The sequence below is a fragment of the Mastigoproctus giganteus genome, chromosome 9, assembly GCF_048544385.1.
Source record: "Mastigoproctus giganteus isolate SK-2022 chromosome 9, ASM4854438v1, whole genome shotgun sequence".
Taxonomy (NCBI): Eukaryota; Metazoa; Arthropoda; class Arachnida; order Uropygi; family Thelyphonidae; genus Mastigoproctus; species Mastigoproctus giganteus.
The window spans coordinates 125,980,058-125,997,168 of NC_143583.1; the positions used below are offsets into that span (position 1 = coordinate 125,980,058).

At 42.4% G+C, this 17,111-nt stretch overlaps 1 protein-coding gene across 1 annotated transcript in view; it reads right to left on the bottom strand.

Annotated features, from left to right (window-relative positions):
- Window positions 1–1,487: 1,487 nt before the first annotated feature.
- The window catches only part of LOC150080705 (gonadotropin-releasing hormone receptor-like), a 320,442-nt gene continuing 304,818 nt past the window's right edge, over window positions 1,488–17,111 (bottom strand). The window contains exons 2-3 of the mRNA XM_090380790.1: window positions 4,172–4,376; window positions 1,488–2,002 (exon numbers count right to left, since the gene is read on the bottom strand). Coding sequence (XP_090236916.1) covers window positions 1,488–2,002; window positions 4,172–4,376 — 720 coding nt within the window. The remainder of the gene's footprint in view (window positions 2,003–4,171; window positions 4,377–17,111) is intronic.

Below are 17,111 nucleotides of genomic sequence, written 5' to 3' on the forward strand. Positions count from 1 at the left end.
GGAACTGTAACATCTGTTTGAATACCTACTGACTGAAATTTTTTAGCAGCAGTGGCATATGTACGCTTTGGTTCTGTTTTGAGTATTTCTCTTCTTGCCTCTGAGTATGTGACTTTATTCTCGACTTTATATTTTTGGATTTTTTTCCCTTGTTTCCATAATTCGCATATTTTCGAAAAAGCCGGATGATTACCTTTACAGTTTGGGCATTGAGAAGTAGCAGAGCATTCGGATTGATTATGATCCTTTGATCCACAGTTTGGACATATTGCCTCACCTCTACATGCAGTTTGGGAGTGTCCGTATTTTTGGCACTTATAGCACCTGATTGGATTCGGGATATAAGGACGCACACGGCAATGAAGATAGCCGGCTTTAACAGATGTTGGTAGGATAGGAGAACTAAAAGTGAGGATTATACTCCTTGTGGGGACAAGGATACCATCTTTCCGAGTCAGAATTCTCCTTGCTTGGATTACTTTTTGTTCTCGAAGTTCTTGGACTATTTCCTCTTCTGATACATTTAACAGGTCCCATTCTGCAATTACCCCCTTCGAGGAGTTTAGGGTGGCATGGGGAGTGACCTTTATTGATTGTCCACCAAAGGTAGTCAGCTTTAATAATTTTGCAGAATGTTGAGAGTTACTAGTCTCTACAAGAATATCCCCGGACTGAAGTCGCCTTACCGTTTTCGGTGAGCCTGCAGCAGACTCAATACATTTTTGTATAAGGAACGGCGATAACTTACTCAGAGGCTGCTCTGAGAGAGAGTGTAGAATGAGGAATGATGGTATCTCCTCATGAAGGGTTGTTCTCAACCTCTTGGGTTGAGAGAAGTCATTATCGTTATCATTTATGTTCTCTCGTCTTGAGCTCAATGGCTCTAAAGGTGGATACATATTTTTATCCATCTTTGCTCCTTTCAGCCCTGGGAGAGTGGATTTCTTCTCCCAGGTTACCGGCCCCGCCACGGGGAGGCAGGAGCAGTGCCGCTAGAGTGACCAAGCGGTATAAAAGTTAGTACGTTAATTTAAGGAAAAAAGAAGAAAGGTGGTTTTTCCTTTCTTAAACTAGCTTACGATTTGTAAGACTAAGTTGCCTAATAATAGGAAAGTAAGAAAACTTTTATAACTGAAACAGAACTATATCTTTGAGAAGACGCTCTAATAATCACTCAGGAAATTGCTTGATCACTATAACGCTTGGCACCCGGGGCCTGGAATTATTGTAGCTCATATTGCGCACAGATAGTCTCATTCGAATATTTGTTATTGAAAACAGTGTTTAAGCTTAAAAATAACAATAAGCTTTAGGAAAAATGGGGTCAAAACTTTATACAAACATTTTTAATACATGAATGAATTGAGACAATATCGAATGGACGACTTGAAATGTTTAGATACAAGCTCATGCTGAGGCAATTCAATGATTGTAAGGATATGTTCTAATGATCACACCACCGTTTTCTGAGCAGTTATCGGCACCATCTATTGCCGTGAGCAACTTTGTCCTCGTGTTAGAACGCTGTTAGCAGTAGATGCCCTGAATGAGGACATTTTCTGTTCACGTGATATATACGAACCGCACCTGATGGCCATCGTGTCCGTTTCTTCGCCTTTGGCTGCGTGAGACGTCTTCGATTTTCTGAAGGTCACCAGCATCACCGTGTTTTCGCCTCGCGAGGAGGCGCTGCTGCAGTTTATGGTTTTAGTTCGTGACGGCTTTCGTCGAAGGTGAAAGGCGCCGTAGATGAGGGGGTTGATCATAGCGGTGGAACTGCCAAAGAAAAAGATGGCAGCTTGCAGTTCTTCGCTCAGTTGTTTGTCCGGATTCAGGAAGATGAAGATGATCATCATCGAATAATAGGGAGTCCAGCACACAACGAACGCTAACACTATGACCACTGTTATCATCAGAGCTTTCATTTTTGCCTTCCTTAGCAGTTTTCTCCTGGCGTCGTCCATTACATTTCTGGGTCGATCGGAGAAGACGTGTTCCTTCCCTGAAAAACATGAATTGGCATTTTAGTACGTTATAATCTTACAACAGCGGTTATGACACCGCAACATAATAATGTTTTGGAACTAACTTAACCTTTGAGAACGTGCGCATGCATACACAAAAACGAAAGTGATCTGGCAATTCATCGTATTTAATTACTCCGATTTCTGTACAGTTGGAAACTACAGTAACTTTAGTGCCCTGAGATTATGGCATTACAATAAAGTTAGAGCAATACACGTAGTATGACTCAAAATTTTAAAAGGTATGATTATGAATATGTCAGGTACGATTAATATTTACTGTGTGCAATCTAAAGATTTTGAACGATGCGATTTCCAAGTAAACTGCAATTAGACCAGCTAACAGCTAGTAGCACGAGTTATTTATTTCAGTGTGTATAGATGATTTATTTTTCTATCTCCTATAAAATGACTTTATTCAGCAGTTCAAATTAAAGGTTTGTTGCTCTTAATACCTCTTAAACGGATAATTTAACCAGCAGCTAGTGCATTGCCTTATTCACGAGGTAGCAGGCATGAAATTATTATGTTTGCACTGGCAGAAAGCGAATGATGAATGATCTGATTAAGTTGCACGTCTAGGGATATCTATTTATTAATCTAACGTATTACTTAAGGGGAAAGTAGTTTCAATTCTTCTTCTTCTTCTTCCTTCAACATAAATAGCTGATATTGCCGGATGAAAATGCTTATTTATGGTAGTTTTCTTCGAGTTATTTCTATTTCAGTGATTACTACAAGAGCGCAGGTTGCCATCGATCCTAGTCAATAATCGCTGAACACTTGTGTAATCCCTTATGAAAGAGTTTTCTTGTAAATTAGGAATACATCCAGGCTAAATACAATCTTTGTGGTGCTATTAGCTGAAAAGAGAACCTGGTTTCTTGACTGTATTAGGGAAAATTCTATTAACGCTGTTTAACTTCTAGTTTTCTATAGAAAATTATAAATGCGCATAGTGTTATTGTATATGCGTGTCATTTACGAGGAGACAAGTGTTTTGTCTTTGTAGCATCGTTAGTTAATTATATACCACGTATAATATGTATTAAAATACATCGTTATAACCTTTGTACAAAAGGGACGATTATAGACGCAATAATTTCCCCCTAGTGAACTCCTAAAGTAAAAGAAAACTACGTTAGATACTTATAACGGAAAATAGGTTGTGTATTTGAGAAAGAAGATCGCCTCCCTCCCTCGAAGGAATAAGGGATTCTGTTTATCTCTAAGTAGCACAGTGACAACGAGTTGGCCATGGTATTGCACCACCCGGCGGATACAACCAAGGCTCATTAGCCTTTCATCGGTCGGTGGGCAGGTAGCCTGCTGTTGCAATAGTGACAACCTAGTTATGAAGTATAATTCCACAATATGAGAGATGTCTGATGGTGTACATAGCTTACACTAAATGACATCTTTGTGGCTAGAGCCTTAGACTACGAAGGAGTTTACTGACATATAGCATATTCACAATATGAGATATAATGAAAACAATGCCAATTTATTACGGATAAAAGTGATGCGATTGCACTAACCCATATGTCAGTAAACTCTTTCGTCGTCTAAAGATCTAGCCACAAAGATGTCGTTCGTAAAATTACGTTAAAAATGGTTGGCATAGATCACTGGAAATTTACATTTACAATATTGTTCTTGCGGTATAGAACTATATTTATAAATAGAGCACTGAATTTGAAACGATACAAAATTTACAAAGTAGCACTTATATTATCTGCTAAGTCAATTTATTAACTGTCAATTCATTTTACACTTAAGTTTAATTAAGGAATAAATAATTAAATAAAATATATAGACAGGCTTTGTCAGTAAATGCTGCTCCAATATATATCCATGCTTTCTTTGATATACTTAATTATTTAATGCTGTGTTTGTGGGGAAAAAAAAAAAAAAGAGTCCTCGCACACTCATTCTCAACGTATAAACATTTTTTTTTTAAACATCGAACCCATCTTCTTCCAAGGAATCTCTCACGAAATTTAATAACCTTGCTTATAGATTCGTTTTATATTTTCAATGACGTAGCTATTCTAGATGACGCATGCTTTAAGCAACAGGCATTACATGCCAGCGAACAAAAGAGAAGGAATTACAAATGTTACTGAGAGCATAGTCAGAAAGCGTACCACGAAATTTTCTTTGCTTACTGGAGATGGTGTAGAAGGTGCAAATGTAAGTGGAGATTAGGATGATGAGAGGAAGAAGAAACATGAGGATGAGGCTAACGGTGGTGTAGAGCTGCTCCTGCCAGTGCGCCGTGTAGAAACCATATGTGACACATTGGTAGAATTCCTCCATGAATGGGCCCCTCATCACTCGGAATATGACCATCTGAAACCATAATTACAAGACACTGAATCAGCAATAATTATCCATTTGAATTAAGTAATATGAGAATAATTACAGTCATTGGATTGAAGGATATTTCGTCAACTACCTTCTTACTTTTGTCAGAACGTGAATAATAATAACATTATTATTATGGGACGATTAGCCCAGTGGTGACTTGGTTTGGTTTGGTTTGGATTTTGTTCGCGCATTAACAACTAGGGCTATAATGCGCCAAGACAAGGTAATTTAGAAAAATTTAACATCTCAGTGACCTAATTAATTAGGCCACCATGTCCAGATCTAAAAACATAAATAAATAACAATAACATATAAATTTTAAATACGATTAAAAACCTTTATTGCTGTCAAAAAGCTAAAAATAGCAGACACGTTGGCATTGTCGGATAAAATCTGACTGAGTGTATACGGCTCAGTCAGAGGATTAAAAGCGGTAAAACGGGTGCTGCTAAAATCTGGACAGTCAATTAAAAGGTATCTGATCGTTAAAAATTGTGCCACAGGACTCACACATAGGAGAGTCATCAGCCCTCAGCAAAAATGAATGAGTTAAATGACTGTGTCCTATGCGGGTCCGGGCAAGAACAACTTCCTTCTTACGATTCCTGCGCAGACTAGACTGCCACGGTTCAATTACAGGCTTTATACGATATAATTTATTCACAGTCTGTTTATTCCACGAATCCTGCCATTGGGAATATATCTTTTGGTGTATTATTTGCCTGTAGTCTGTATAGGGGACTGACAGGCAGCGGTTATTATTGGGAATTGCTGATTTGGCTGCAGCGTCAGCCAAATCATTTCCCCTAATCCCAATGTGGCTGGGAATCCAGCAGAAGCGGATATCATATTCACGTCCAAAGAGGAAGTGAAACTTCTGCTGAATACTAGACAGAACTGGATGAGGATTATATCTCACAGATATTAAAGCCTGTAACACGCTGAGAGAATCGGAATATAAAATGAACCGTTGGTATTGACATTCACTAATGTGATGCAAGGCTAACTCTATAGCATGCACCTCTGCAGTAAATATACTGCATTCAGAGGGAATCTGCTCCGATGTAGTGGTGTCTGTAAAGACAGCAGCAGATCCCACATGTGAGTGCAACTTCGAACCGTCTGTGTAGACTGGCGCGAAGTCAGAATGTTCAGCTCGGTGTGCTGAATAAAGCTGTAGGTAGACAGACGATGGAGTGTCCGACTTTCCCCAATTTCTAAGGGACAAGTCACATGTTGGAACATGAGCATGCCAGGGTGGAAGGGGTTGCTTTGGAGTTTGGGCAACCTTGTCTACCTTAAGTTCTTTGAGTAGCTCTTGGAGACGAACACCAAAAGGACGATTGGCAATCTTAAGGGTGTTGTACAAATTTTCCCATCGTGGCTCAAAAACGAATGGCCACATAAGATGGTCTGGCAGGGTTGATTGATTGATTGATTGGTTTGGTTTTTTATGGCGCATTGGCAGCTGTGGCCATAATGCGCCAAGACTGTTTGTTTGTTTGTTTGTTTTTGGTTTTTTATTGGCGCATTGGCAGCTGTGGCCATAATGCGCCAAGACTATGCAATATTTAAAAGTTTAAATTCTCGGTGACCTAATTAGTTAGGTCACCATGTCCAGATAAATAATAACAAATATATAAAAATTAAATCAATAAAGAGATAACAATAACAAATTTTAAATACAATTAAAAACTTTTATTGATTTAAAATAGCTAAAAACAGCAGACACGTTGTCATTGTCGGATAAAATCTGACTGAGTGTATAAGGCTCAGTCAGATGACTAAAAGCGGTAAAACGGGTGCTGCTAAAATCTGGACAGTCAATTAAAAGGTGTCTAATCGTTAGGATTGTGCCACAGGACACACACATAGGAGGGTCATCAGCCCTCAGCAAAAACGAATGAGTTAAATGACTGTGTCCTATGCGGGTCCGGGCAAGAACAACTTCCTCCTTACGATTCCTGCGCAGACTAGACTGCCACGGTTCAATTACAGGTTTTATATGATATAACTTATTCGCAGTCTGTCTATTCCACGAATCCTGCCATTGGGAATGTATCTTTTGATGTATTATTTGCCTGTAGTCTGTATAGGGGACTAACAGGCAGTGGTCATTATTGGGAATTGCTGATTTGGCTGCGGCGTCAGCCAAATCATTTCCCCTAATCCCAATGTGGCTAGGAATCCAGCAGAAGCGGATATCATATTCATGTTCATGGAGAACGTGAATCTTCTGCTGAATGCTAGACAGAACTGGATGAGAATTATATCTCACAGATATTAAAGCCTGTAACACGCTGAGAGCGTCGGTATACAAAATGAACCGTTGGTATTGGCATTCACTAATGTGATCCAAGGCTAACTCTATAGCGTGCAGCTCTGCAGTAAATATGCTGCATTCAGAGGGAATCTGCTCCGATGTAGTGCTGTCTGTAAAGACAGCAGCAGATCCCACATATGATTCTGACTTCGACCCGTCTGTGTAGACTGGCGCGAAGTCAGAATGTTCAGCTCGGTGTGCTGAAAAAAGCTGCAGGTAGACAGACGATGGAGTGTCCGACTTTCCCCAATTTCGAAGGGACAAGTCACATGCCGGGACATGAGCATGCCAGGGTGGAAGGGGTTGCTTTGGTGTTTGGGCAACCCTGTCTACCTTTATATTAAGTTCTTTGAGTAGCTCTTGGACACGAATACCAAAAGGACGATTGGCAGTCTTACGGGTGTTGTACAAATTTTCCCATCGTGGCTCAAAAACGGTTAGCCACGTAGGGTGGTCTGGCAGGGATTTCAGTTTTAGAGCGTAGTTTAGAGACAACTGCTTACGTCGAAGCAATAATGGCGGTTCGTTTGCTTCGACGTATAAGCTCTGGACAGGAGATGTGCGATATGCTCCAATAGCGGTACGGAGAGCCAGATGATGGACAGGATCGAGCCAACGAAGTACACTGTCTCTGGCCGAATTGTATACCAGGGACCCGTAATCCAGTCTGGATCGTACAAGTGCACGATAGATGCGTAGTAGGGTGCATCGATCCGCACCCCAAGATGTTGAGGAAAGAGAGCGCAGAATATTTAGCCCTCTTGTGCACTTTGTGCGGAGTTGACGGATGTGATCCAGAAAGGTCAGCTTTTTATCGAATACGAGTCCCAAGAATTTTGTGTCCGCTGCTATTGGAATTACATTTTGTCCGAGCTTTAATTCAGGCTCAGGATGAAGATTACGCTTACGACAAAAGTGTACGCAAACGGTCTTCTCCGGCGAGAACCTGAAGCCATTAGCAAGAGCCCAGGAGTTGAGGCGATCAATAGCTTTCTGCAGTTGTCTTTCAATAACCCTCATGTTGCATGACTGACAAAATATGCTAAAGTCATCAACATAGAGGGCACAGTTTACAGTTGGAGGAAGTTGTTCTGTGATGGAATTCACTTTGATGGCAAAAAGCGTGACACTTAATACTGATCCTTGTGGTACTCCCTCCTCTTGGCTGAAGGAACGAGAGAGTGAGGATCCCACACGAACTTGGAAAGATCGATTGGCTAAAAAGTTTTTAATAAAAATGGGGAGTTGCCCCCTAAGGCCAAGGCTATGCAGATCTTTTAAGATGCCAAATCTCCAAGTTGTGTCATACGCTTTCTCCATGTCAAAGAACACCGACACCAAGTGTTCACGTTTTAGGAAAGCATCCCGGATGGATGCTTCCAATCTAATAAGATGGTCCAAAGTGGACCGGTTCCTTCGGAAGCCGCACTGTATGTTGGAGAGAAGGTCATTTGATTCTAAGTACCATATTAGACGAGAATTAACCATTCTCTCCAGGATTTTGCACAGACAGCTAGTCAGAGCAATAGGACGATAGTTGGTGGTGACTTTTGGATCCTTTCCTGGCTTAGGGAAGGCAAGAACGATTGCCTTTCTCCAGGAATCCGGAAACTGCCCTTCAGTAAAGATTCTGTTATACAGAAGGAGCAGACAATCCATAGATTTTGGTGAAAGATGTTTAATCATGTCATAATGGATGCCATCTGGTCCAACAGCACTTGCTTTGGAAAGAGCGAGGGCTCTTTTCAGTTCCTGAATAGTAAAATCCCCGTTGTAGGGATAGAGGCCCTTGGACTTAAAATTAAGTGCTTCTCTTTCCAGTTTATGTTTCAGGACCAGGAACTCTGGGGAGTACGAGGATGTTGCGGAGATGTTAGAGAATGTTTCCCCAAGAGCATTGGCTATTGCAGTTGGATCTGCAACAGCGCATCCATTATAATCTAAGATTGAAGAAGGGTGGGATGTATATTTTCCCTTCATTTTCCGGATTTTATCCCAGACTACCTTAGAGTTGGTAGACTGGTTAATAGATGATGTAAAACGGATCCACGATTCCTTTTGGCTCTGACGACGGATGTAGCGTGCTTTGGCTCGTGCACGTTTGAAGGCTATAAGGTTGTTCGTGGTAGGATATCGGCGAAATATCCCCCACGCTTTGTTTTGAGCCTTTTTTGCTGCTGTGCATTGTGAATTCCACCAAGGTTTGGGAAATGGTGGAAACCGGGCTGATGTTTTTGGGACAGCATTAGCAGCTGCGTGGACAATGATTTCTGTGATGTACGTTACTGCGTCATTGATAGGCTCCTGACTGACTGTACTGAGGTCAAAATTTGCCTGATGTTGGAAGGCATTCCAGTCAGCCTGATCAAACTTCCACCGTGGTAACCTAAAAGGAAGACACGGTCTCCCACTGTGTAACAAGGTTATCACAGGGAAGTGATCACTTCCGTATGGATTCTCCTCCACTTCCCAGGTGAGTGAAGGGAGTAGAGAAGGGGAGCAGATAGAGAGATCAATGGCAGAAAAAGTACGGGTAGGCATATGGAAGAAGGTGTTTGTTCCAGTATTTAGAAGGGAAAGGTCATTGTCATTGAGCATACGCTCTATGACTCGTCCCCTTCCGTTGATGTTAGCACTACCCCACAGGGTGTTATGTCCGTTAAAATCCCCGAGAAGTAAGAAAGGGGGAGGCAACTGCGTTACAAGATCATCAAGGTCTTTCTGGGAGATGTCAGTCCCAGGTGGCAAATAAATCGAGCAGACCGTTATTAAAAATCCCACTGTAAGGCGAATTGCAACAGCCTCTATGCTGGTTGTAATTAGCAAGGGCTGAACTGGGGTCTGATTACCCACAAGGATAGCCACTCCTCCATGAGCAGGACCATCCGCAATTCTATCCTTACGAAAGATTGTGATGTTATGCAGGGTGGGATCATCATTTGCCTTTAGATAAGTCTCCTGCAAGCAAAAGCAAACTGGCTCGTGCTTTTGCAGGAGGGCCTTGATGTCATCAGTATTTCGCCGGAATCCACGACAATTCCATTGTAGGAATTTAGCCATTATTTTGGCTTGGTGGGTCCATCAGGCGGCTTCCGAGGTGCTGAGGGCTTACTTTTATCAGTCTTGGCTTTGTCTTTTTTGGGGAAGAATGGACGATGTCCCGTGTCCATTTCTTCCTCCGCAAAGAGTTCCAAGACTGATTCATCCTGTACCTCCTTGTTCTCTACATCCATTCTTTCTGTTGTTACTTCAGGCTCTTTACCACTTGGTTTTGGTAGTGGTGGAGCACTAGGAGGTACGGATATAGGAGTGGCAACTGACTGTGTTTTTTTGGTGGGCTTTTGAGAACTCAATAAATAGCGTGCAATCGGGGTGAATGACTCTCTTGGTGGTATAGTCATCTCAGTTTGTGTCCCGATAGTGCTCTTAGCAGAAACCTTCTGGGCATATGAAGGTTTCCCGCTATTTACTGGTTGGATACGTTTTCTGGCCTCTGGGTAGGAAATATTCAGCTCTGTTTTTAGTTTTTGGATTTCTTTTTCGTCTTTCCACCGCTGGCATGCTCTTGAATAGGCGGGGTGCTCACCTTGGCAGTTAACACAGGCGGGTTTTGGAGCTGTACATTCCTTGCTCTCGTGGTCTTTAACACCACATCGAGCACAGGCAGGGTTACCACGACAAGATGTTTGTGAGTGGCCGTATTTTTGGCATCTAAAACACCGCAGTGGGTTTGGGATATAAATCCTCACTGGGCAGTTTAGATAACCTGCCTTGATGGAATTTGGAGGCCGTGGGGTGTTAAACGTGAGGATGAGAACTCGGGTAGGGACGAGATTCCCATCCTTCCGTATCGATATTCTCTTTACAGCTGTCACTCCTTGGTCTTTCAATTCAGAGCAGATCTCTTCTTCAGAAACATGAAGAAGGTCCCACTCTGATATGACACCACGTGAAGAATTTAGAGTTTTGTGAGGGGTTACGATGATAGGTATTCCCCCTATGGATGTAGCCTTTATGATTTTTTCCGCTTGCTTGGTGGTAGAAGCTTCGACCAAAAGGTCGCCAGAACGCAGTCTTTTTACAGATTTTGGTGAACCTGCCAACCCTTCTAATCCTTTCTGGATGAAGAAGGGTGACATCTTTCCAATGGACTGCTCTCCGGTGGAATGGAGAATGAGGAAAAGCGGTGTCACTAATGGTGGTGATTTATCCTCAGTTCTGGCTCGTTTTGCAGAGGTGTTATCTGCGTCATCATCTCGATTAGGTAGGGGCCTTGTTGGGGCCCCAGAAGAAAGGGGATTTGAATTACTCATGAGAGTAAAGAAAAATGTCTGATGCCTAAGTACCTCACCCACCACGGAGCCCTACGAGGGGGCGCCCACTCGTGAACTAGCAGGTACTGCGTACACGAATGGGACGCCGAGTTCGCTTAGAACACCATACCCACGTTACCAATAAGTCTTTATCCCGTCCCAGGACCATAGGGAGGGAGACTTATTGGAACGCAGTTGACCCTAGCAGTATAATACCACCCGCCGATTGATCCCAGTCGAGCCGGTCCGGGACCACCCGTCTCGTCGAAGCAGGGGCCAAAGTGGTGTATTAAGGCTGGGCCCCTCAACCACCAGGATCCCCCTTTCCGCTTCCACGGGTCGCGGCGCACGGCTGCACACGCCGGATTCCAATGATGTAACCCTGGAACCAAGGTATGGGCGTTGGATCCCAGTGATGCTAATCTGGAAAACCAGCAGCATCACTGGGAGGTCCCCTCACCACGTACAGGTGCCCACGTCGAGGGGGCGCCAAGACTAGGTAATATTTAAAAAAAAAAAAAAAAAAAAAAAAAAAAAAAAAAAAGTTTAAATTCTCGGTGACCTAATTAGTAAGGCCACCATGTCGAAATATATAATAATGTAACAAAAGCATAAATTAAATACAATTAAAAACTTTTATTAATTTAAAATAGCTAAAAACAGCAGACACATTGTCATTGTCAGATAAAATCTGACTGAGTGTATACGGCTCAGTCAGATGGTTAAAAGCGGTAAAACGGATATTGCTAAAATCTGGACAGTCAATTAAAAGGTGTCTGATAGTTAAAGTTGTACCACAGGACTCACACATAGGAGAGTCATCAGCCCTCAGCAAAAATGAATGAGTTAAATGACTGTGTCCTATGCGGGTCCGGGCAAGAACAACTTCCTTCTTACGATTCCTGCGCAGACTAGACTGCCACGGTTCAATTACAGGCTTTATACGATATAATTTATTCACAGTCTGTCTATTCCACGAATCCTGCCATTGGGAATATATCTTTTGGTGTATTATTTGCCTGTAGTCTGTATAGGGGACTGACAGGCAGCGGTTATTATTGGGAATTGCTGATTTGGCTGCAGCGTCAGCCAAATCATTTCCCCTAATCCCAATGTGGCTGGGAATCCAGCAGAAGCGGATATCATATTCACGTCCAAAGAGGAAGTGAAACTTCTGCTGAATACTAGACAGAACTGGATGAGGATTATATCTCACAGATATTAAAGCCTGTAACACGCTGAGAGAATCGGAATATAAAATGAACCGTTGGTATTGACATTCACTAATGTGATGCAAGGCTAACTCTATAGCATGCACCTCTGCAGTAAATATACTGCATTCAGAGGGAATCTGCTCCGATGTAGTGGTGTCTGTAAAGACAGCAGCAGATCCCACATATGAGTCCAACTTCGAACCGTCTGTGTAGACTGGCGCGAAGTCAGAATGTTCAGCTCGGTGTGCTGAATAAAGCTGTAGGTAGACAGACGATGGAGTGTCCGACTTTCCCCAATTTCTAAGGGACAAGTCACATGTTGGAACATGAGCATGCCAGGGTGGAAGGGGTTGCTTTGGAGTTTGGGCAACCTTGTCTACCTTAAGTTCTTTGAGTAGCTCTTGGAGACGAACACCAAAAGGACGATTGGCAATCTTAAGGGTGTTGTACAAATTTTCCCATCGTGGCTCAAAAACGAATGGCCACATAAGATGGTCTGGCAGGGTTGATTGATTGATTGATTGGTTTGGTTTTTTATGGCGCATTGGCAGCTGTGGCCATAATGCGCCAAGACTAGGTAATATTTAAAAAGTTTAAATTCTCGGTGACCTAATTAGTAAGGCCACCATGTCGAAATATATAATAATGTAACAAAAGCATAAATTAAATACAATTAAAAACTTTTATTAATTTAAAATAGCTAAAAACAGCAGACACATTGTCATTGTCAGATAAAATCTGACTGAGTGTATACGGCTCAGTCAGATGGTTAAAAGCGGTAAAACGGATATTGCTAAAATCTGGACAGTCAATTAAAAGGTGTCTGATAGTTAAAGTTGTACCACAGGACACACACACACATAGGAGGGTCATCAGCCCTCAGCAAAAACGAATGAGTCAAATAGCCGACCGGGCTAGCCGAGTGGGTAAAGTACCTGCCCGGCAACCCAAAGGTCGCGGGTTCGATTCCCGCCTCGGGCTTGGATCAAAGTACTGCAAAAACCTTGGGAGGTGCAATATGGCCACAGAAGCCGATGCGCCAATAACTACCAAATCAAAAAAAAAAAAAAAAAAAAAAAATGAGTCAAATGACTATGTCCTATGCGGGTCCGGGCAAGAACAACTTCCTCCTTACGATTCCTGCGCAGACTAGACTGCCACGGTTCAATTACAGGCTTTATACAATATAGTTTATTCCCAGTCTGTCTATTCCACAAATCCTGCCATTGGGAATGTATCTTTTGCTGTATTGTTTGCCTGTAGTCTGTATAGGGGACTGACAGGCAACGGTTATTATTTGGAATTGCTGATTTGGCTGCGGCGTCAGCCAAATCATTTCCCTTAATCCCAATGTGGCTAGGAATCCAGCAGAAGCGGATGTCATATTCACGTTCACGGAGGAAGTGAATCTTCTGCTGAATGCTAGACAGAACTGGATGAGAATTATATTTCACGGTTATTAAAGCCTGTAACACGCTGAGAGAGTCAGAATATAAAATGAACCGTTGGTGTTGGCATTCACTAATGTGATCCAAGGCTAACTCTATTGCGTGCAGCTCTGCAGTAAATATGCTGCATTCAGAGGGAATCTGCTCCGATGTAGTGCTGTCTGTAAAGACAGCAGCAGATCCCACATATGATTCCGACTTCGAGCCGTCTGTGTAAACTGGCGCGAAGTCAGAATATTCAGCTCGGTGTGCTGAATAAAGCTGCAGGTAGACAGACGATGGAGTGTCCGACTTTCCCCAATTTCTAAGGGACAAGTCACATGCCGGAACATGAGAATGCCAGGGTGGAAGGGGTTGCTTCGGTGTTTGAGCAACTTTGTCTACCTTGATATTAAGTTCTTTGAGTAGCTCTTGGAGACGAATACCAAAAGGACGATTGGCAGTCTTTCGAGTGTTGTACAAATTTTCCCATCGTGGCTCAAAAACGGATAGCCACGTAGGATGGTCTGGCAAGGATTTTAGTTTTAGAGCGTAGTTTAGAGACAATTGCTTACGTCGAAGCGATAACGGCGGTTCGTTTGCTTCGACGTATAAGCTCTGGACAGGAGATGTTCGAAATGCTCCAGTAGCTATACGGAGGGCCTGATGATGGACAGGGTCCAGCCAACGAAGTACACTGTCTCTGGCCGAATTGTATACCAGGGACCCGTAATCAAGTCTGGATCGTACAAGTGCACGGTAGATGCGTAGTAGGGTGCATCGATTGATTGATTGATTTGGGTTTTATTGGCGCACTAGCAACTAAGGCTATAATGCGCCAAGACCAGGTAATATCTAAAAAATTTAACATCTCGGTGACCTAATTAATTAGGCCACCATGTCCAGATCTAAAAATATAAATAAACAACAATAACATATAAATTTTAAATACGATTAAAAACCTTTATTGCTTTTAAAAATCTAAAAACAGCAGACACATTGTCATTGTCGGATAAAATCTGACTGAGTGTATAAGGCTCAGTCAGATGATTAAAAGCGGTAAAACGGGTACTGCTAAAATCTGGACAGTCAATTAAAAGGTGTCTGATCGTTAAGATTGTGCCACAGGACACACACATAGGAGGGTCATCAGCCCTCAGCAGAAAAGAATGCGTTAAATGACTGTGTCCTATGCGGGTCCGGGCAAGAACAACTTCCTCAGTACGATTCCTGCGCAGACTAGACTGCCACGGTTCAATTACGGTCTTTATACGATATAATTTATTCGCAGTCTGCCTATTCCACGAATCCTGCCATTGGGAGTGAATCTTCTCGTGTATTATTTGCCTGTAGTCTGTATAGGGGACTAACAGGCAGTGGTTATTATTGGGAATTGCTGATTTGGCTGCGGCGTCAGCCAAATCATTTCCCCTAATCCCAATGTGGCTAGGAATCCAGCAGAAGCGGATATCATATTCACGTTCATGGAGAACGTGAATCTTCTGCTGAATGCTAGACAGAACTGGATGAGAATTATATCTCACAGATATTAAAGCCTGTATTTTGGATTTTTTGGATTTTTTTTTTTTTTTTTTTTTTTTTGGCGCGCTAGCAACTACGGCTATGATGCGCCAAGACTAGGTAATATTTAAATTTTTTTTTTTTTTTTAAATTCTCGGTGACCTAATTAGTAAGGCCACCATGTCCATATATATAATAACAATGATATAAAAAATAAATCAATAAAAACGTAACAATAACATAAATTAAATACAATTAAAAACTTTTATTAATTTAAAATAGCTAAAAACAGCCGACACGTTGTCATTGTCAGATAAAATCTGACTGAGTGTATACGGCTCAGTCAAATGATGAAAAGCGGTAAGACGGATATTGCTAAAATCTGGACAGTCAATTAAAAGGTGTCTAATCGTTAAAACTGTGCCACAGGACACACACATAGGAGGGTCATCAGCCCTCAGCAAAAACGAATGAGTTAAATGACTGTGTCCTATGCGGGTCCGGGCAAGAACAACTTCCTCCTTGCGATTCCTGCGCAGACTACACTGCCACGGTTCAATTACAGGCTTTATACGATATAATTTATTTCCAGTCTGTCTATTCCACGATTCCTGCCATTGGGAATGAACCTTTTGATGTATTATTTGCCTGTAATCTGTATAGGGGACTAACAGGCAGCGGTTATTATTGGGAATTGCTGATTCGGCTGCGGCGTCAGCCAAATCATTTCCCCTAATCCCAATGTGGCTGGGAATCCAACAGAAGCGGATGTCATATTCGCGTTCATGGAGAACGTGAATCTTCTGCTGAATACTAGACAGAACTGGATGAGGAATATACCTCACAGATATTAAAGCCTGTAACATGCTAAGAGAGTCGGAATATAAAATGAACCGTTGGTATTGGCATTTACTAATTTGATCCAAGGCTAACTCAATTGCGTGCAGCTCTGCAGTAAATATGCTGCAATCAGAGGGAATCTGCTCTGATATAGTGCTGTCTGTAAAGACAGCAGCAGATCCCACATACGATTCTGACTTCGAACCGTCTGTGTAGACTGGCGCGAAGTCGGAATATTCAATTCGGTGTGCTGAATGAAGCTGCAGGTAGACCGATGATGGAGTGTCCGACTTTCCCCAGTTTCTAAGCGACAAGTCGCATGCCGGGACACGAGCATGCCAGGGTGGAAGCGGTTGCTTTGATGTTTGGGCAACCTTGTCTACCTTGATATTGAGTTCGTTCAGTAGCTCTTGGACACGAATACCAAAAGGACGATTGGCAGTCTTACGGGTGTTGTACAAGTTTTCCCATCGTGGCTCAAAAACGAAGGGCCACGTAGGATGGTCTGGCAGGGATTTCAGTTTTAAAGCGTACTTTAAAGACAACTGCTTACGTCGAAACGATAACGGTGGTTCGTTTGCTTCGACGTATAGACTCAGGACAGGAGATGTTCGAAAAGCTCCAGTAGCGATACGGATAGCCTGATGGTGGACAGGGTCCAGCCATCGGAGGACACTATCTCTAGCTGAAGAATATACTTGGGACCCATAATCTAATTTGGATCGCACAAGTGCACGGTAAAGCCGTAAAAGGGTGCATCGGTCTGCACCCCAGGATAAAGAGGACAGCGAGCGGAGTATATTAAGGGCTTTTGTGCACTTTGTGCGGAGTTGGCGAATGTGATCCAAAAAGGTCAATTTTTTATCGATTATGAGTCCCAAGAATTTTGTGTTCGCTGCTACTGGAATAGCATTTTGTCCGAGCCTTAATTCAGGTTCAGGATGAAGATTACGCTTGCGACAAAAGTGTACGCAAACGGTCTTCTGCGGCGAGAACCTGAAGCCATTAGCAAGTGCCCAGGAATTCAGATTATCAATGGCTCTCTGCAGTTGTCTTTCAATAACCCTCATGTTGCACGA